The sequence below is a fragment of the Pleuronectes platessa genome, chromosome 1 (assembly GCF_947347685.1).
Source record: "Pleuronectes platessa chromosome 1, fPlePla1.1, whole genome shotgun sequence".
Lineage (NCBI taxonomy): Eukaryota > Metazoa > Chordata > Actinopteri > Pleuronectiformes > Pleuronectidae > Pleuronectes > Pleuronectes platessa.
In genome coordinates this window covers 31,144,919-31,167,599 of record NC_070626.1, presented here as the reverse complement: position 1 = coordinate 31,167,599, position 22,681 = coordinate 31,144,919, and the positions used below count along the sequence as shown (strand labels likewise).

General features: G+C 42.2%; 1 protein-coding gene across 1 annotated transcript; it reads right to left on the bottom strand.

The window, feature by feature from the left end:
* Nucleotides 1-18,835: 18,835 nt before the first annotated feature.
* Nucleotides 18,836-21,928, bottom strand: LOC128443005 (high choriolytic enzyme 2). The gene is made up of 10 exons (XM_053425692.1): nucleotides 21,866-21,928; nucleotides 21,695-21,779; nucleotides 21,470-21,485; nucleotides 21,316-21,354; nucleotides 20,992-21,120; nucleotides 20,781-20,904; nucleotides 20,308-20,486; nucleotides 19,767-19,848; nucleotides 19,364-19,485; nucleotides 18,836-19,268 (listed from the first exon to the last, which is right to left on the bottom strand). Coding segments are annotated over exons 2-10 (747 nt in total). The 5' UTR covers nucleotides 21,749-21,779; nucleotides 21,866-21,928; the 3' UTR covers nucleotides 18,836-19,266.
* Nucleotides 21,929-22,681: the final 753 nt, after the last annotated feature.

Here is a 22,681-nt window from a genome sequence, read left to right as displayed (position 1 = left end):
GCCTCAAAAGTCCCAGTTTAAGAGGACCTTGGGGACCTTATTTCCATATTTCTATATTGATTTCTCTGCACGTTTCTTTGCATTATTCTAGGTCCCCAAGAGGATCTTTAAACTGAGTAGAGAGCAAAGTTTGACAGTAAGAGCTGTAATTCGACCCCGGCCTGCTCGTTGGTTCCCATGCCTTGCTCATGGACAGTGTAAACTATAGAATCTATGAACTGGCTGATAAAATTCTCTGTCAGCAAAACGAGTATATCCATATTTCTATATTTATTTCTCTGCACTTTTCTCTGCATTATTGTAGGTGAAGTGTTGCAGAGGAGGCGGTGACGTGTCTGACATCCACTCCTCCACATTTCCAGCAGGCTTCTGACTCCTCTTCCTCTTGTAGCTGACAGAGCAGATTGTGGTGGAAGAAGCAGAAGATTTATTTTTTCTAATTTGCTGTTGAGTTGAATCTTCTCCAGCAGCAGCAGCGAGGCAGTAAGGACCGCCCGGCTGCAGCGAGGTCCGAGGTCGCCGAGGCTAAATGACAAACAGATGCCAGCGAACGAGCTGATGGTCACAGCGCTGCCACCTGCGACTCTGTGGACAGAGACGGAGCAGAAAAACATTTGGCAAATATTAGTCATGTGGCCGCCGTCTTACTTTGGAAATGACGTGTGGGAATTTGCAATCAGACGAAAAAGCAGCGACGGAAATCTGGTGTTTTAGTTCTGTTACGCTCGTGATGCCATAATTAAATATAAACTGTTCAGGAATGTGCAGTGAAGACTCTGGAGCCATTTGGACACGTGATACTTTCAATATTAATACAAATTGCAGCGTCATGGCGACAACACTCACTGAATCGCTTCCTGTTTAGCAATTTGTCTTTTAGGGTAAAAGCACCATGTTCATTTTGTTGATGCAATGTGTCATACAAAGCACAATTGCAGAGCTTTTGTTCATTAAAGGTCTGACGATTCCCAGACTCTGCTGGTGTCTCAAACCTCGTACTGAGTGAAGAGAAACACAGGAACTATGTCAGGATCCGATCGCTCCACGTTCTCTCTCTTCCTCCGACACAGGAGCCTCAGACCGGCCTGACCTGTAATAAGAGGCTTCACCTCCTGAAGCTCATCACTGACGAGAGGCTCAAAACTCCTGCCTTCATCCCTTCGATGTGAAAGATGGAAACACAAACACATTCAAGTGCAACCCCTGACTTCCACACACAGACCTGTGCAAGACAGATAGAGTGGTGGAAGAGGAGGAAGAGGAGGTTGTGATCCCTGAACGCTGTGAGATGTTCGACATTAAAAATAAATGAGAGAAACAGATTGGACTTTGGTCGTCAATCAATTGCATCACACGTCAGAAAGATTCTTCAACAGTTTGCGGTTCCACAGAGTCTCTCACTTCTTTGTATTTGAATGTCTTAAAGTTAAATATACTTTAAACGCTTAACAGCTAATGCGTTGAACTTCAACTTCCAATTTGCAACGGCAATAAAAAAAGCAGCTCTTATAGTCAACAAACTTTTAGGGGCTAGCACTGGTTCACTCAAGCCTAGAGAGGAAGAGACATTCATAGTACTGGATTACATTCAACTGCTTTGTTTGTTCTATACTTTCAGGTCAATCAATTAGAGGCAGATAAAACTCTCAGTCCAGATCAGAGACAATAAAACCAGATGGACACCAGGTCCAACTTCTTCCTACTTCTCCTACACGATGTGGAGAAAATGGTGGAACCAGACTATGAAGGTTAGTGCAGCACCTGAACAATTTACAGCGCACATATCAGAGTTTACTCATCATCTTGTGTTGTGTGTTGTTTGTTTCATTGTGTAACGTATTCACCGTGCTCGTCATTCCAGTACGTGAACCTCATGTCCCAGGACTGTTACAACAGCTGATCTGTGTGGAGCTCATCTCTCTGTCGACTGTGGAAGCGACGCAATCTTTGATCCGAACTGGACACCTGCCAACCAATCAGAGGAGAGTATTTACTCTGGTTACCGAAAAACCTTAAATTATCATCAAGTGATAAAAGAATCCTGGAAAAACATCCATTGAGTTGGCAGCTGCGGAAAAACAATCAGTACAACGACGTTTCAGACCTGCTGGGAAATTACACAACAGCTGCCAGACACACACACACACACTCGCGCGCACGCACACACGCGCGCGCACGCACGCACGCACACACACACACACACACACACACACATGCTGTAAGTTAATGAGCTGCATTTGCTCTAATGTGGCAGCATTTCCTATAATTGGCTCAGTCATGTTTGTGGCTCACAATCATCGAGCATAATTAAAGTCAACACTTGTCAAAATGCTAATTTCCATCATCCGTGTCTGTGTGTTTGTGTGTGTGTCTGTGTGTTTGTGTGTGTGTTGCTGTACTTATGTCTTTGTGAGGACTATTTTAAGTATAGACCACAGTGAGGACACTTTTGGAAAGCGAGGACATTTTGACCGGTCCTCACTTTAACAACTCACAATAGTTTTTAGGATTAGAATTAGGTTCAGGTCAGGGTGAGAGGCTAGGGAATGTATTAAGAGTTTCCTCACTAAGATAGAAGTACAAGCGTGTGAGTGTGTGTGTGTGTGTGTGTGTGATGACACTGGCAGCTGCACTAACACAGCCATAACCTATATAAAGCTCTGACCGGTGGAGACGTGATGTTAATCAGGTGAACGTGTCAGGTGATCAGCTCATCACAACATCGGTCCGGACTGAAGGTCGGTTGAATAAGTTACAGCTGTTGTTGTGATGTTGTGATTTTGTGGTGTATAAAACATCTGGTTTATTGTTATGTGAGAAGTTGCTCAGTTATCTCCTTCGGTTTCAGTTCTGTTGTGTTTCACTGTCGTAAGAAGAGAATTCAGAACGTGATCTAAAAGGATGAAGTCCCTGAGGGTGAACACTGGTGCAGATGTTATCACAGCTGGATCACAGCTCTTCAACCACTTCTCCACCAAGGGCTTGATCTCAAACCAGTTCTTTGGGCTTCGACAAGAAAACCTGGTGGGACCAACACTATATAGCACTATAAATATATATATCTGTGGAGCCAAGGTGAAGCAGCAGTGATCCGTGGAGGAGATAAACTTCATATCGTTGGAGGTGAAGACTTCTTCTTCTTCTTCTTCTACTATTGTTTAATACTGTTTCTACTTTCTGTGATTGGTCCAAAAGTCCAAACTTTTCACTCTGCAGACGAACAGACTCAACTTGAACTCTAAGATATATCCTGTGGGAATAAAAAAAGGTTTCGATGGCCTGATGTCACTGCTCTGCTGCTTCTGCATGGAAACCAGAGCAGCAGCAAAAAGAAAGGAAACTGATCCGTGTGTGATTTTCTTCTTCATCTCATTAAAGGTTCCACAAACAGACCAGATGAGGTGGTGATGTGATTTCAAGTGAATTGAAATGTATCGCCTCATCGTGTTTGTTCACGGTTAAATATAGATGTGTAGGGCTTCGGGCTGTGTGTGTGTGTATGTGTGTGTGGGTGTGTGTGTGTGTGTGTGTGTGGTCTTCCTGGTTTCCTCAGCATCCATCACTATGGCAGCACAGGACAAACCAATCTCCTCCCTGTCTCTTCCCATTCCATCACACTCGTCCAATCAGCGGCTTCATCAGCCGACCCGGTTTCCACGGAGGCGAGCGGGGGGGCGGATCACCGGCACTGAGGCGGACACACCGACCTCCGTCAGTCCACGCTGTTCCCACAAAACCTGAAGATACTTTGGACTGAAACTTATTTGGGCCAATTCGAGCATTTTGAAATATAAGTTCCACAGATGACACCGACACATTCACAGGTTTCCTTTTATTAAAATTCATGAGGTCACATTAACTCACAGTCCTGGAACTTTTATAAAACCTGTTTCATCGGACACCAGCTTGCCCTGAAACCGTTTTTTTGACATATTTCAGTGACTGTCACATATTGATTCGCTCACTGAGAAGCAGCTTTCAGACACAGAGGAGCCCGAGGAGCAGTCTGCTGCATTATCCATGAGGCTGACTGGTACGAACACGGATCCATCAGGGCCTCTTCCACTCACCAAGGACGCACCAGGTCGCTGCGGCTGAAATGTCGGACTTAGAAGTTGCCTGCAAGTTTTGTTTTATAATGGATTCAGTGCACGGTAACTTCACCACATGGGAGACCTGCAGCCCAGGAATCCGATCACTGTGAAACATGATGACCCCTAGTCCCTCGTGACATCCTGCAATGATGTGACTTAAAATTTCCCTGGAGGTCCTGGGAGGTGTGAAAGGAGCGGTGGTCCTGACTCGTTCATCTGAATCAACCCACCGCTACATCATCCGTTGGTCTGACATTTTGTCCAGTGCCATCTTGGTGTTTTGAAATCTGAAGTCACCACGTTTGTAGGATTGTGTAATATTGTGTAGAATTGTGCCGTCTGCGATGTAGAAACCTTTTACTACCAGACGCCACCTGTCTTCTCAGGATGATTTGCTTTGCTAGCGTCTCTATTTTCGTGGCAAAACATCGTAGCTTACTTTACTGATTCGTCGAGATGACAAACTACTTCCGACAGTCTGACGCACTTCAAGAATAAATACTTTAAATTCAAACGAGTCATTACAGATTGAATACGAACTTTTCCAGTCATGTTCAAATGGATTTTTTTAATTTGGAATAAAACATGACAGCCTACTGTGTGATTTAAATCACACATACACACACACACACAGATACACACACACACACACACACACACACACACACACATATACACACGCATACACACACACAGTGAAACCAGAGCATGTTAACCAGCAGCGCCCCCGGAACAACCTGCCCCGAGATCACTATGCAAATGATCAGGTTGTGAACTGCAGCAACATTGTGTAATTTGCATGAATGAACCGGTGTCATGAAATGCTCCATTAAATAAACAAACCGAGAGAGATGGAGGTTTTGAGGACGGAGAAGCACGAGTGAACTCAGCCTCGTTATTCCTGAATAATGAAAGCTGTGGAATCACCTACGCGACACGTGAGACGAGTAATCCAGAATAAAAATGTAGAAGTCAGAGAAATAACGACACATTTCCTGCGACGCAGCGGCTCCACATTCAGATTGATGAATACTTTATTTGTCCTCGTGGGGAAATTGGTTTGCAGCTTCATCTCGAGGCTTTTTCATCTCAGCGTTATAGAGTTCGATTGGTCACAGAGTCAACAGAGGAAAACTCATAAATCCTCATATATATATACTGTCCTGCTCCTATAATCTGTGAGAGAGGAACCACTGTGAAATATCATGAACTCCATCACACTTCAATTAACCTAAATATTTTCTCCTGTTTATTGACACTTTAGTTTAAACAGATTCATAATGGAAGAAAAAATGTGGACGTATATTTTTTACATCTGAGACACTGAGAAGTCAAGATGCCTGGGTATTGTTGTGATCATACAGGAATATGAATAAGCAGGTTTTTCATGTTTCACGTTATCGCCACAAATGGAATATAATTAAAAACAGGATGAGGATAAAACCAGGATCTTAAAACACATGTAAACAAGAAGTTCCACCACAGACCTGGAACTGGAAAACAGATCATTTTCTATTGAAGCCTGGTCTGCAGAGGAAACACGTTAACATTAACCCAGCTTCACCCAGCGTGTGCTTTATTGGTTCTGAGGCCATGTGGACTGGTGTCATTGTCCCACTAGGACAAGTGTGACTTCTGTGCCAAAGTACATCGCTCGGCCCAGATGGCTCATTAGGCCGGAGCAGCGAGCTGCCGAGCCACACTGTAAAAAGAAGAAGAAGAAGAAACACATGGCTCTGGCAGCTCTGACGGGAAACCTGACAAGAGGCCAGCAGCGATGAGAGGATGTCACAATAACTCAGGATTCTTCTCACCTTCACAGGAAGAGCTTATTGCTTATCCCTCTCTCCTGCAGGAGCTCAGAGGAAACACAATCTTTACAGAGGCGGCGCCCAGCGGACAAGCGTCTCTCTCTTCATAACCTCGGACGCCCTCAGCTGCTCGCACGCCATCAAACCGGCATCACTGCTTATGAAATAATGAGTTGCGCCCGTTTCCAACCAGGAACTGACGCTGTCACTCACACCAGCGATGGGCGCCACTTCGGAAAAACTTTTCACCCTCTGTCACAGGAGGAGTCGTGTGAGAAATCACAGCGAATAAGACGACTACCGTTCCCTGAAGGTTAAAGGCTTCTGTAAGTCAGAGGATAATTCTGGTTGATTTGTCATTTGTTAAATTACTGGTTGTTGAATGGTTTAATCGGGTTTTGACTGCAGGTACAGTAGTGAGAGTTGTTTCTAAAAACCTGAGAAGGAACAAACTTTTATTCAGAGGGTGAGTGCAAAATGTGAAATGTGCCTTTAAACAAATATAATTCAGTTAAAATAAAGAGGAAATGTAAATATTTACTGGGGTTAAAATAGAGCAACATCTTTATAAATAAAATAATCACAACCAATTGAACTAATTCATGCAAGCGTCACAACTTCAGGCTTCTTGTTACAAGTTTAAAATGTCCGTGAAACAGGAGAATAAAATATATGAATGTCATTGTTGTTTTGAAAAGGGTTAGAGTTAGGGTTAGGTCATTCAAGAATGTTCACCAACATTTACCAACAATCAACCAACGATCAGAAATCAAGAAACTGTGATTGAGACTTTGAAAATCAAACCAAGTTGAAATAAAACCGAATGACGCTCCGGTGTCTCTCTCTCTCTCTCTCTCTCTCTCTCTCTCTCTCTCTCTCTCTCTCTCTCTCATGATTGATGACTCCCTGCAGACGTAGACTGTGCAGTGTTTTACTGCCTTTGCCATTTCATCGATTCATAGATTCCCTGGGGAGCAGAGTAAATCACCCAATTACACTCCGGCTCCTCATTGATCTTCCTCCTCTCCTCGTTCCTCTGTAGCGGCAGGAAATGAAGCACCAGATTCGAACTCTCTCCGAGCTACAGTGTAGGGGTTAAACATTAAGCTGTTTTATTAATATTCATGCTTTTTTGACTCTGGTGAGAGGACGTCTCGGGGCTCCCCTGGGCTCTGAGCGCCGTCTGAAGGGACCTGCAGCCTGAAGGAGAGCGACTCTATCAGATCTGAAGATTTCTTTACCGCAGCATCAAAGAAAGTGCCTGAACACACAGAGCAGAGATCTACAGCACAGCAGCGTCTGAATTCATGTTTACTGATGTGTGTGAGATACCAGGCGTGTCAGAAAGTGATGTTTGTGGACAAATTCAAGTCTGTTTGAATTCTTTAAAGATGCATTTTGGGTCCATAGGGGCCAGAAGAAGTCAAAACCAGCTGACAGACACTGTTGGGTTAGGGTTGGTTACATTACATTTAATACTGTTCACAAATCCAGCAGTTACACAATGTGGTGTTTGTGTCCAAAGATGGACGACACATCTGCAACTTCCTGCTGCCAGAGAATCTCAGGTAGGAACTCTGCCATCTCCACTTTAGAAACCTGAGAGACACTGAACCCTGTGGTCCCCAGGTTATGAAGTGATGTCACAGCTCCTGTTCCACCACAAACACCAAAGAGTCAGCGTCTGTCTTCTGCTCAGCTCGGCAGGTTTAGACCAACACCACACAACACTGGAGAACACTAAAGCTGCACTTTGACTTCTGCAGACACACAACTGCTTATTTTTACAACTCCTCCTCCAACGTGGAACAAGAACATTCCACCTTCTGCCCTCAGGTGGAGAAAATGTAAATGGGTTGAAAGGATTCCTCTCAAATATCGATGTTGTTCATGCAACGGGTCTAATTATGCAGATGAAACTCATCAGAAGTCAGTGGGGGCGGAGCAATGTCTGAGGACAAAGTTAATCATGTCCACTTCTAACGTCCTCTGATAAACTACAGCAACAACGTCCACTCACAGCCAGAGATACAGTGACCCACACCACACCACACACACACACACACACACACACACACACACACACACACACACACACAGTGGAGCTTGTTTGAATCCCCCTGTCACATGTGATCAGTGTGGTTGTTGGCATGGCGTCTATTTCTGTCCTGTACCAGGTGTGAGAGCTGTGAACAATCTCCTCACTTTCATTACCCCGAAACACACACACACACACGGACACACACACACACAGACACACACACACACACATACACACACAGACACACACATACACACGCACACACACAAAGTTCTTCCCATTTTCTCTGTTAAATAAAGCTTCTGTTCTCACCATCAGTTTGTAACAGAGGTGAAAACATAACCTCCTCTGTGATAATAACAATGACATCACTCATCTGTGTCATGAGTCTAAATTATGTGAGATTTAAACTCATATGATTCATATTGAAAGAACTTTGTTTGGTTTGTTACATCGTTGGTGTTTGTGATGACTCAGTGACCGATTGGGATTATAGAGGTAAACAAATATATACGAGTATATATGAGTGTGAACTAGTTAATTGAAGACAGTGAAGTTAAATCTTTAACTGTGAAATTGTACAACAAAGTCAATACAGCTGCTGGTGAGCTGCAGATTTTTTGCAGGTAAATAACCAATGCAAACAAAATGAAAAATTCTATTGTTATAATTTTTATGTCATTGTCACAATGAGGCTTGAAGAGTTCGTAATGAGATGTGGATTTAAAACAGGTGAAACAATCTGAACTGGTTTTCAACGAGCTTCGGATTTATGTCGTCATCCTACAACAGAACGTGCCCAGAGTTGTTCCAGTATTCTACAAATGATTTAACCACATGAATATAAAATGGATAAAAGGTTTCCACACCGTGACAGAAATGTGTAATATTATGGTAATATTATGCAGAGCTCTGTGTGTGTGTGTGTGTGTGTGTGTGTGTATGTGCGTGTGCGTGTGTGTATGTGTCAATGTCAAGGAGGGGGTCGGAGCAGGTGAAAACACATTGTAATAATCTACCCTCTAGTGATTCTCCCTGCACGTCGCTGCGCTGCGTCTCAACAACACTCATCAGATATGATCCAGCTGCTGCTGGGAGATTAGCCGGCTGCCGGGTCAAGTCTCCCACTCAGTTCATCACGTCCACTCAGCTAAAACAAGGCAAGCACCATCCAACAATGACGGTCCGACAGTAAATCATCCTACAGTAAATCACCCGGCGGAGTTTGGAGTCAGCCTCGGAGGAAGTGGACGCTGCTGCTCCACGTTAAAGGAGCCAGTTGAGGTCAGGACATCAGAATACAGGGTATTTGTTACTGGGGGGAGGAAAACTCAGGGGAGACACATACACATACTTAAGACATAATTAGAGGACTGATATTTATGAGGGTGTGAAATTAAATTCCAGGGACTGTTGGGCCTTGGCTGTGTTGATACTGGTTTAAAAATATAGATCGTGAAACATACGATTAAAAGACCTGGTTTGATCTATTAGTTGTCAGGGGATCAATTCTGAAAAAATGAGTTAGAAAAAACCAAGAGTCAGAATTTGCTGCTGAGACGAGAGGAAGTGGGAGCGGAGGGCGTGGTACTTTGGCAGGATGAAGACAGAAGAGAGTTTTCCAGCAGGGATTTCTTTTGTGAGAAAAACGTGCTGATCTGATGCCCCGAGCCAAACCTAAACAAAAGGTCCCCCCCCCCCCCCCCCCCCCCCCCCCGCTGAACCGAGGAGATTCTTTGATTTCCCTTTCCCTACTCCAGTTTGTTCCCTGGTCTTGCAACTCTTCCAAAAATAGACTTTTGCATGGCATGCTCCCTGCCTCTCAATATTTCATCACTCCACTTAGCTTGACGAGCATCTATAATTCACACAGAGGTGGTCGCAATTAAGGACCCTGCCAATCAGCGGAGAGCCGAGGGACCCGGGCGTCACCGGGAATCTGCCCTCAGACCGGGGAGAAGCGGTTTGAGGAGAGGATCCTTGAGGACAGGAGACATTATCGCATGTGGTGACCGACGGCAGAGGATGTCAGGAGATATGATGGCGTTGGCACGAAGCATATGGAACAGGACAAAGCAGCAGCAGGAAGATTGTCCCCCTGCGTCCCATCAGATCAAGGTTTCAAACTAACTGCCTACTGAAGTGTCCTTGAGCAGGAATCCAATCCGATCTATTCTAGCAGAGTCACAGCATTGAAAGTGAAATAATGTGACGGTGCAGTCTTCTGTGGCCGTCAGCCAGCACCTTGAATACCTTGAACAACTTTATACAATAAGAAAATGATTTAACTTTGACATTATAAATATTATTATACATGCAACACCTGAAATAGAATAAGACTGAAGTTTGGGATAAAGTTGTAGTTTAAGCTGAAAACTACAAAGACTGAACAAACTTAGACGAGAAACAGACAAACAGAAAGACTACTGCCCCCCCCCCCCCCCCCCCAACTGACAACACACCCACGTCAGGCGCCGTCTACAAACCAATCGGTGATGACGACAGGACGTACGTATGTCAGACAAACTTCTTTAGTCCCTAAATTACAACATTAAACCAAAACAGAGGAGGAGCTTCACCACATGTTCCCCCAAAACCAAATGCACATTGTGTTTGTTCTGAACTCAGTAAAGGAAATGTGTTTTTTGACACGTCGTGATTTAACCAATTTGCCCCAAATTAAATTTATTCTGGGATCTTTGTAGTTTCATTTTTGTTTTAGTCTCCACACTCTGGAATTGTGTGATAATTAAAGCTTCTGAAGCAACATCACAGGTTTATGTTTCATTTAACGTCTGTGCCCAAAACCAGCACATCATAAATCTATTTCCGAGATTTTAGATTTTTGTCTACTTCAGCCCCCAACACCACCTCGAGTGGAGGGGGCGGGGAATGAGGATGAGAAAATCTGCCCACTCAACCCCTCTGGGAGCAAAGACTGAGATAGAGTGATAGAAAAAAAGGGATGAAGCAGCAGAACAGAAATTGGAGGAGACAGAGGAAAAGAAGAGAGTGCACTATCCTTCTGTTTGTCCAGGATGACTTTCATCAGCTGACTGCAGGTTAATATTATCTGTGACTGAATCTGCACAAAAACATATCTCCATGTCCTTGTTAAGATAAAGTGTTCATCAGTAAACAAAAACATGTCTGCTGTGTTGTTCATGAGGTCAATTCAAGAGAAAGTCGAGAACCAATTCTCCATCATGTCTGAAAACGACATTAATACAGTTTCACACAAGTCACTGACGATGTTCAGCGACTGCAGGAAAGTTCCAAACATTTAGTTTTCATTTTAAATATGCCATCATAGTTTTCACACATCCAACTTCATCCAGAAGTTTGTATTCTTCTCAAATACTCAATCATGTCTCTCGAAAAATGTGTAATTCACTTTACAAAGCACAGTTGCAGGAACCATTCTGTCTTGCTTCCGTTGGCTTTGTTTAATCAAAGTCTTAGAGTGAAAGAGATTTTGGTAAATAACTGGAACTGACATTATGAGGTCTGATGTTCTGCATGGACAGTAAAAACGTTATGGAACATACAGATGTTTTGGACCACCCCAGGTTGATCAGACCCGTGGTGCAAGTCTTTAGAGCCTTTAAATGTATCATCCTGCCCCTGGTCTCTCTCTCTCTCTCTCTCTCTCTCTCTCTCTCTATAATTGACCGAATCTTCCAGCTTTCTGCTGCTGCCTTTATTGTTTTCTTTTCAGGGGTAAATCTGTCTCCCCGTCCTCGCTTAAACCACTTTAGAAACTGATGTCTTCTTTATCTTCAGTTATGGAAGACAAAGAGGGAGAGGGAGACATATTATATCAAATATGATGGATAAAGAGATTAGTTTAAAAAATGCACATATGCTGGAGACATTTATTTGAATATATGGTCGATACTTTCCTGGATCATCTGATTCATCGGCTTAAATAGATATAGATGAAATAAAATGTACCTTGATAATCTCCTATTGTCGAAATGACATTTTCAACTGACACTGTTTCGGTGCTCCAAGATTTTAAGTTTTCAACTTTAACTTTGCAGTTTTTAACTTTGCAGAACTTTCACAATGACAAAAAACGTTTTAACACACCAGAGGAAAGAAACCAGAGGTCTGGAACCTGAAGTCTCTGAGTCAAAATGTTTGTGTTTATATGTGTGATCCTCGCATGAAGAGTAGTGTTTTCTTTGTCTGCCTCCTCCTGACAGACTCTTCTGATCCCTCTAAGCTGAGCCTGGCGTCACCGCCGGTGCGACCATCAACGCACCGGCACAGTTTTGTATCTCACAGCTACATCGGCAGCAGCTGTGCTCCCCCGGCGTCTCAGCTCCGGATGAAGACAATAAAGACCAAAGAGACTTGATGATCCTGCAGCACAACCTGACTGTGATATTTCTTTGCTCAGAAGATGAACCAAATGACCCCTCCAAATCATTAAAAAACAAATAATTTTTTTAATAAAAACCTAAATAGAGAAAGTCAGTGTCCATCTGTTTGACCATCATTTCCTCTGCTGGTCATTCAAGGGAATAAAGGTTTGAGTCTTGTCCACATTATCTTCACTCCCTGGCCCAAAGGTCTTCTTCCATTTTTATAAACCTATAGTTTTTACTTTTCCCTGATGTGTCTGGGCACAAATTGTATTTCAGGTGTGAACAGGGTCCTCACTGAACTGAGACCTGGCTATTACCTGGATGAAGAGCAACAAGAAGTTCCCATCTCTCCATCTGGGTTTCAGCACCAACATGTCCCAACAAAGAATATCGTAAAACATGGATAATCACAAGTAACTGAACAACTATTCTCCACTTTGAAACAACACTGGCAGATCACAGAGTTTGTATGGTGGAGTCGTCTCTTTGTTGTCCTCCCAGCTGGCTCGCTGCACTGTCCCATATCTGAACCAGTAGAGAGTCAAACCAACCTAATGAGTCTGATACTGTTGTAGTTTCCACTTTCAGCCTCACACATGACAAGACAGAAATAGAAAGACTTTGTTGTCAGCGCTGTGACGTGTTTCTGTCTGTCTGTTTGCTTTTGGAGGGATTTCAGGGGTTTGCATCAGAGATTTGAAAGTTCTGTTTCAGGGGAAGTTGCCCTTTATAAAAATGTTCTTCATTTAGGTCTCAGTTCTGCACTCAGTCAGATCAAACACAATCTCCTGTGTTTGACACACAGATGGTTTTTTATCACAAAGAAATTAGTTAATAGACGTTGAAGGTTGTCGATGATAAGAGCTGATTGAATTCTACGAGGAGGCGTTTAAATTTTCTTAATTGTCTCCACAATTCACTGCACTCATCTTCTGCCTGAATCATTGTCCCACTGGTGGGAGGATTATTCAGTGTCACAGAGCGGAGAGCAGGAGTCACAGGTTCGGGTGAAAAACAGGGTTTCCTTTAACGTAGGCCGAATACAACACAAAGGAAAATGCAGAAAAAAGGCACCATCCATAAATCGACGAGAAAAAGACGAAAGGAAACACAGAGACTTATATACACAATATGTACTCATCAATCTATGTTCTGACCCTCAACAATGGTAATAAGCTCTGGTCATTGACCAAAAGAATGAGATCGTGAACAAACTGCCAAGAGACAGGACGACATTTTGGCTAAAATCTTGCCGCAGATAAGGATCGAATTGGATTGTCGGGGCTTGTAGACCCTTAGATGACACCACAGGAGCAGTATGGAGGTATTCTATGTTCATTTTGTATGTTTGAACAATTCATCAGCATTTACTTCAATTGGATTGGATTTAGCTGCAACGAATTTTATCCCTAAAACTTCAGACATGTTTTATGCACCCCCCCCCCCCCATCGGAAAAAATTAGATAAAGAATGAATTTTGATTTGTCAGTGAACTGACCATTTAAATAAATCTGTATCCAGTCTTTGTGTTTTTAAACAAGAGATCGGATCTGACTCATTTCTATTTTATTTTATTTTCTGTTTTTCACTGCCGGTTATTTGTCTGTTCCCAGGAATTCTCCATCAAATCTCTCTCTGAACTACACAATGTTTCTTCTCAGGCACAAAGAAACATGGTTGAAAAAGTTTGCAATCTTTTTAGATTACTCCATTAATCAAGGCCAAAGGAAAATTTATAAATTGGCTGCGTTTATGTGGAGCTCTCAAGTTCCTCTGAACCTGCAATCAGCCGTCACACACACAGACACACACACACACAGACACACACACACACACAGACCCACACACACGCACACGTACACACACACACACAGACCCACACACACGGCCCAGTGCCATTCATAAGTCACAGTGTAATTCTGGCCTCTGGCTTCGCTGCTGTGGATGAATGTTTCTCACCGCGGAGAAAACGAGATTGTGAAACCGTGTAAATATGATCCAGAGTGAAATCTGATTTTATTCCTCTTCCTCACAACTGTTTCATCTGAGGAGGAAACGTTTCCTCTGCTCAACAGACACTTCCTGAGGAATGGGAGCGATTTTAAATCAAATAAATATGTAAGTCAAGTCACGTTTACGGCCCCTGTGATGCTGTCATGTACATTACACACTAGAAATCCATAGAACTGCTGTGTGACATGTTGACAGCATGTAACAGTGGGAACAATATGTTCTGTTAGCATGTTGACTGTTAGCATAATGTTTTAAGTTAATTTGGAGCAAAAATGTTAACATAGCTAGCATGTTAACTAAGAGTGTGACATTAGCAAACCAAAAGCACGGCATGATGACAATTAGCATGTTAACTGAGAACCTGACATGTCTAAACCATTAGCATGCTAACTAATAGCATTACATGTTGACACAGTTATCATGTTAACTAATAGCATTATTTATTGTGTTTGTATGTTTTATGTTCTATGTTCATTGTATGCACCAATAACCAGAGCAAATTCCTCGTAAGTGTAAACCTACTTGGCAATAAATACATTCTGATTCTGATTCTGATGTTGACACAATTAGCATGCTAACTAATAGCATTACATGTTGACACAGATAGCATTAACATGTTGACGCAATTAGCATGCTAACTAATGGCATTAACATGTTGGCACAGTTAGCATGTTAACTGAGAACCTGACATGTTGGCACAGTTATCATGCTAACAGATAGCATGACATGTTGACACAGATACAATTAAAATGTTGGCACAGTTAGCATGTTAACTAATAGCATTACATGTTGACACAGTTAGCATGTTAACTATTAGCATGTACATGTTGGCACAGTTAGCATGTTAACTGAGAACCTGACATGTTGACACAGATTTATTTGCTGGCTGATAAGAATCGGCCATGAGTCTTTCACAGTCACATGTCAGTGTTTATGTTTGCTGATTTAAAAACTTTTGGTTTTACAGAATAAACGATGTAGAACTGATTCAAATCTCTAAACTTTGAGAGGGATCCCGTCTGACTCCATCTTTACTTGTTGCTGAATCACGGTTCAACTGGTTAAAGTCGCTCTGAAGCACAAAGGAAACTACTTATTCCCTTTGTGGTTAGAATACTTACAGACTTCACTGCGTCCCTCTTGGATGGAGGTCGATGAATAAAATGGCTGACGGGGCAGAGCTGCAGGACTCCCGCTCAATCCTCCGATCAAACAAGTACTGAAAACATTTAACTGCGAACTCACGGCCGTCCTCTGCATCGATCTGTATGGACTGTACTAATGTGGTTTCTGTAATGTTGCTGGTGATAGAGCCACTTCCAAGGTCTCTGCACTCATTATGGACGCTATTCATTGATTGTGGTAAACAACAGACTGGCAGTAGATAATTGAACAATGAGCCAGGTGAGGCTTTTCTTCACTGTGTTCAAATGAGACATGAAACCACCTCAAGCTCTCGGAAAACAGCTGATCAATGTCAACTGAGCGGATGTTTTGTTGTTGCTGTACTTGCTAATAGAAGTTTGATGAGAGAAATCGTTATCTGAGTGAAACCAACACCAACTGATCAATAACTGCAGAGCTGGGGGGTCGGTCCTTAGTGGTTCCCTCTGCTTGCTTTTCGATTATTGGAGAAAATATGTTTAAGTTTAGGATACTAAAATGTTTTGGCTGATAAGAACAAATGAGCACGACCTTTATTATTTTGGTCCCCACGTCCAAAATAGCCACAGCACAATTCTGTACCTATTAAACATCAGCTCAACATGAAGTAAGATTAGTATGTTGGCTTTTGGCTTATTCTGGCATATTTAGTGACATTAAAGTCATGCACTGTCCCTGAAAATTAATAAATTGAAAATATCAAAGGTTTTTTCTTAGGCATGACTAAAAGGTAAAGTCAAATGATGAACTTACAGATTTACTACTTTTCTACTAATACTTAAAAATGGTAATACACTCCAATTTAGGATATAATTATAATTCAAGTCCTATTTAATCTTATGATTAGGAAAGTAACAGTGGATCATGGCGGTCTGGATACAGCGCACTCTGTTGGTCAGAGCAGGAACTGCTTGAAACTTGAAGCTCATTTTCAGGTTTGTAATTTTTACTCTTTGGTGTCACCACAGGTCAAACTGTAGTCTCTGTGTTGGACCCTGCTCATGCAATACAATGCATTAGGTATTGAATAAACTTCCTTTGTTTTGCCTCAGTAACAAAAACACAGATTAGGATGAAGAAGTCGTGTCAGTAGTTGTGCAGCGGCTCGAAACTGTTAAGTGTTCAAGAAGTTGTTAAATGTTCATTTTCTTAGAGGCAGTGTAAGAGCCTTGAAATATTCATGGTGTTTACATTGTGCTGGCAGTGAGACTGAATGCTGCAGGATCCATACCTTCCCATTGAAACGTGAATACCTAATGAATGCTAATGTGATCTGGATAAATGGAGCTCCTTTCTGTGGAGGTCTCCTCCATGTTAATGGAACGCCGTGGGTGAGTGTTCTGACTAGAGCAGGGTAATCTTTTTTTCCTACAGTTACATAATCCAAATAAGCCTGCTGTGACCTTGATGTGAAATGACCCGCTAAATGAGAGCGCCTCACATGACGTGATGGCGTGATGGCAGGGCGCACGTGTCCTTTTTCATCTTCCAGGAGCAGCATCTCTCGCACTCACATTTCTAATTTTGAACACTCCTAATTCCATGCCCCATTTCCTCGCCCCCGTCAGCTTGAAAAGAGTTAAATTTAGTTCTAAGCGAGCTGGTATGTAGCCGATGAAGAAATGGGACAGTGGAAACAAGGCCACATCAAAGCAGTTCTTGTTGTGAACTGATCTCCCTCCCTCATCACCTACAGGGAACCACGGCCTCCTGGACCAGACCTCAGCTCTGAAGTGGCTCCAGAGCAACAGCCACTCGTTTGGACGAGGTCCCAGGGAAGTATTTGGACAGAACTCAGGTATTAAAGAAAAAACGTGCGTATGAAATGTGTCTCTGCTGCTATGACACCCGACAAGTCTGTTACAAATGTTTTCATTTCCAGCAGCGACAAATTCCTGATGCACAGCAAAGCTCGTCATCTGTGTACAGAAGGTGTGAAGTCGGGGCAGGACATGTGTGGTTTCTCGTGCCACTTGTGAGGAAGCAGTGAGGAAAAGGAAATGTGGAGAAAAACAAACAGACGACAGGACTTAATTTGTGAAGCTGTGGTTTAACCATGAAACTGACCACCAGTAACTAACTGGTTGTGGATTATATTCATCTCAAATAAAACAAATTATAGTTAGATTTTTTTTTTTATTATTTGGACTAACAAACACAGACTGACTGAGCCTCAACGGATGCTATGGTTTGTTTGGTCGGTGCAGAGCTGTAAGCTGAATTACAGAACTTTTATTTTGGTCTGAAGATTGTGTCGGTTGTTTAACAGACTCTGAAATAGTTGATATTTCAGTTCAGTGAATCATTCAAACGTATATATATATATTAACTAACGGTGACAACAACCAGGAGCGTTCATCTCCTTGAGTTTAAATAGGTTGTGGAGAAAGGATTTGTTGTACCCTCTAATGGACAAAATGGAAAATAGTGTTTTTGTGTCTTGTTAAAAGTTTTCTGTGTGAGCGCAAATTGCATGGAAACGTAGTTGTTGCGATCTTACCTGCAAATGTATGTTTGGGGCCATGGCTGGCTTCATGGAATGTGTCTCTGTTCTGGCATTTATAATAGTGGCGTCTAAAAAGAAGACTCAGGTCAGAAACTCCTCTGTAGAATGAGACCTCATGCCCCAGATGGTGTCTAAATATACACATGTGAAGCCAGGGCAGATGTTTCCCACCCAGACATATATTTGGATTTATAGGAATCTGTGGAAAAATGTTCTTTCATGGCCTGAATGACTTCTTTAATGTCTATGCGTCGGTAGTAATAATGATGGCATCTGTCTGAACACTGTTTTTAATAACCTGTCCACAAAGTCATGTGTCTTTGATGTGACTGGTTTGTATGTTTGAGAGAGGGTTCAGGTGAAAATTATAGAAATACTGCAGTTTGATTGGTCTCAAGATTTCAGTCTGAAATAACTGTTCTACTTGGTTGAATTTCTGGAGGTTTGCTCCACTTGTCATTGTCTTTATGAATTTTTAGAAGCGTTTAATACAATCTGGCTTTTTTATGTTGTTGTTGTTGTTGTTTTTTTTAGCATTTAGGGCATTTTTATCAGGTAAAGGTTGATTTTTTTTTCTCTATAGTAGTGATGGTGTCATGGTCAAGGAAGTACCTGCACTGACAAGCTGGGAAAACCCATGGTGTTAGGATGATGGTGGAATACTGCCTCCTTCAGGTGGAAGTAAAAACTACTATGGAAATAACTAGTGTAGAGATGAGTAAAGTCATTGATTATAAATCATAATTTGTTAAATATCTAATAATAAAACAAAAGAATGATCAACTGAGAACCTTGAAAAACCATAAGCATCAAAGAAGACATTTGACCAAGGCTTTTTTTGTCATTTTTTTATTGCTGTGAAATTATTGCAGTGAAATTAGAAGTGTGTCTATTTTGAGTTATGGATCATATTTTGTTGCTTTCGAACATTCAGTAAACCCATCACCAAATCATACTCTTTGTATTATAACAAATCAAGAAGTGAGAAAATGATTTAACAAAAAAAAGGCTGATTAATTACCCTCAAGTTTTTTACTAATATTTGGCTTAACCTCAGCACAAAGAACAAAAACCAGATCAATTGATTTTTTATTGGGCTTCTTCAGAATACCGGACCAACTGCTCACAGGAGCTAACCTACAGCTGTGGTGAGACCATCTCCATCACATGTTCACATTTCCTGCTGCTGTTGAATGATGTTGTTAGTGTGCATCAGAAGTCAGGATGTCCCGACAGGTGAACTCTCTGTAGGTCCAACGGTTCCTTCTGTCATCAACGGGAAAATTTAAAACAATTAGATCTGCAAACTGTATTCGTGGAGTCCTTACATCTGTTAACTGTAGGACTTTATGTTTACTCACAGCATCTGTAAAGCCTGTTGACGCGGAGGATGTCATTTTTGCTCATGGATCTGGCACCTCCAAATGTTTGGGATGGATTCGTGCCGACGATGGTGGGCTTTCCATTTCTGGAGAAGGCGTTCCTTTAGCAGGAGAAAAGCACAACATTATTGGTTTATTGACGTGGCCACAAACAAACACCTGCACACACTTCCTCTTTCCTCAATTCATGTTTCTTACTCTACTGTTGTTTTATTATAATTCTCATATTATAAAAAATAATCTTACAGTACAAAAACAAAATATCTTCGATCAAACTAAAAAAGGAATCAGTTTCGAGAATAGGTCTCAGTCAAGTATCTTCAGGGAAGATGAGGATTTCTTCATTTAATAAAAACACGTGTGCACTCACACAAGCACTTACTTGCTGTAATGCATGACAGAGTTGAAGTCATATCCAGTCCACAAATTGTTAGTCCGAGCTCTGTTAAAGTTGTGTTTCTGACCTGCACAGATGGAGAGAACATTTAAAACATTCAAACTCAGCTTTTACACTTTCACCTCAGATTTTTTTCAGTATCAAACATTTAAGTCCAAAACAAAACAGTAGTTTGTCAACTACACAACCAGCAGCAGAGTTTGTAAAACACCTCCTCTTGTTGGGATTTACCCTCTTTTAGAAGACTTGATAGTCTTTGGACATTTGATGCGTTTGTTTCTTTGTGAATTTTGTGTTGGACAAACTTTAGGATCTGTGTTGGTTTTTTTTTTATTCAATTTGGACTTGTGATCTCCTTGTTTTTTGTTTCCTAATGTAATCATGCTTGTGTATCCGTTTTGTTGTTGTTTCACGGGACCCAAGGTGCAGACCAATGACCAGGCTGGTAGAAATATTGATGACCAACTTAGTTTACGTTTGTACAACAGATAAAATAAAGAATAAAGTCTTCTGTGGGTGAGCTTACTTGGCTTGATGTTCGCCCAGTTGATTCGAACATATCTGTCCCTGTCGCTGCGCTTGTGCTCGTGGTGGAAACCAAGAGCGTGGAGGATCTCATGCTGCACTATGGAGTGGTACACACACCCGCCTTTCTTCAGGGAGATAAACTGATGTCCACCCTTACGGCCAATGTTAGAGGAGCACCTGACAATTAAACACACACACACACACAAAGTGAAATCATTGTAAAACAAAGAAACTGACACTTTCTCCTGCCAATTGGATTCCTGTCATCTCTCTCCCCTTGTCAGGCTCCAGTTGAGAAGCAGATAAGATCTTTCCACATACAGACAGATGGACATTTGTACAGTAGAACGAGTCGGTAGTTAATGACGCACAACATCCTCCTTTACTCCTGACATATGGGATTCACTATTCATATTTACCACGTTCTTCTGCAATGGTACCATATGTGTGTGTTTGTGTGTGTACTCTTACCCAGGTCCAGAGTAAAAGTAGATGTAATCCCTCTGCGACGCGTACCTTCTCCAAACAAAGCGAATGCACGTGGAGCTGTGGAATGACACCAGGCCTCTGATGATGGTGTTGCGCTCTGCACTTGCTGCAGAGGCAAGGTAAAGGCTTTCACTCATCTTCACTTTGATTAGAGTTTAGTGTTTAGTTTTTTGTTGGTCAAACTTTTACTCACAGAAACGAGTGGAGATATACACCGGCACATAGACTATGGATCCACGTTTGGGCCACTTGCAGCCATAGTATGTGCAACTAGCTGCGTTCCTCAGGGAAGTTTCCACCACGTCACCATCCACCAGGTTTGCTGCAGAGCAACAATGTAGACACTTTAAACCAGTTATACGTATTTCACAGATATCAAATGCTCATAATTGACGAATCTGATCCTTGGCAAATGTGGATCGACCAATCAGATGCCTCCGCATCAATTGTCACTTTATTTATTCATCACGTTTTTCGAGTTATGCCATAAAAGTTGAAAATGAAAGTTCTTTCTCACTTGAGCCATTATTAGCCTCTTCGATGATTTCAGAGATGTCTGCAGGTAAACACAGTGAGCAGGAAATATCAGAAACAGGTGGCAGCGATTTAACATGGGAATTATAAACAGCCTCAGCATTATTATCTGGAGAACTCTTCATTATTCATCTCACCTTTTTCAGCTTCACCCTGCAACACAAAGTCACAACGTTACACATCATTACATCATTTTTCTTTCTGTTTAAAATTAAATAAAATTGTAGAAATCCTTAAAAACCAACTCAATTATTTCTCAAACACGTCGTCACCACGCTCATGACAGAGATGATTTTGATCTCAGCTGATAATGTGAAGATGCCAGCAGAGTGTAACATCATGATCCCAGTGTTGAAACTCACCGGAGCGATGGCCGTCATGGAGAAGAAGAGGAGGAGGAGGAAAACAGGCGTCATGATGCTGGTCCTCTCAGGTTCAAGTTCAAAACTGAACATACACAGAAATAATCAGTGTTTGAGGAATAAATCAGATGCAAATAAGTTTGGTGAGAATCAAAGACCAGAGGAGTTTACCTGTTGTTCCAGGAGTCTGGAGCGGTGTAAAGGCTGCTGCACACATCCTCCCTCTTTATAGGCCGCTCTCACAGGGTGTGGCTGGTTTTCATTTCGTAACTAATAATATATCACTGTCACTGGGGGGGGGGCATTTTGTTGAGTGTCAGTTTGGAATGTCACTATAACTGCCTTGGCTGCCAGGTATCAGCTTTTCGGGTTCACAGTAAAAGTTTATTATGCTGCAGTGTATTGTTCTCACCCCTGTGTGTGTGTGTGTGTGTGAGAGTTCTTATACTTTCATTTTAAGCATAGACCCTACAGCAGGGGTGTCCAAACTCCATTTTAAATTGGCCCGCCTCAAAAAAAGTTGTTCCGTTTTTGTACCATTGAATGAACTTATTGTAAGTCGCTTTGGATAAATGAAATGTAATGTGATGGACTATGGCCCACTGTATTGCAGCTGTCCCTCAGAACGCCGCCACGCCCCCCCACTGCCAACAGTCTGCTCCAGGGCAGGGGGGCGTGGCAGCCTGAGGTGGCCCAGACCTTCTTATTTTTTTCTATATGTGGCCCTCGGGATAAAATGTTTGGACACCCCTGCCCCACAGAGACATTTTGATCGTCTCCTTCTGTTTGAGGGTTAAGACTTCAGGGTAAGGGACCAGGAACTGCACTATGCCAATGAATGTCCTCATAGAAGAACAAACATTTGTGTGTGTGTGTGTGTGTGTGTGTGTGTGCGTATACTAAATAACTCAAAATTCATGGACAGATTTACAGGGATCTCGGTGTAAATATTACTTGGAAGAGGGGGGAGGGTAGTTCTGCAGCCAG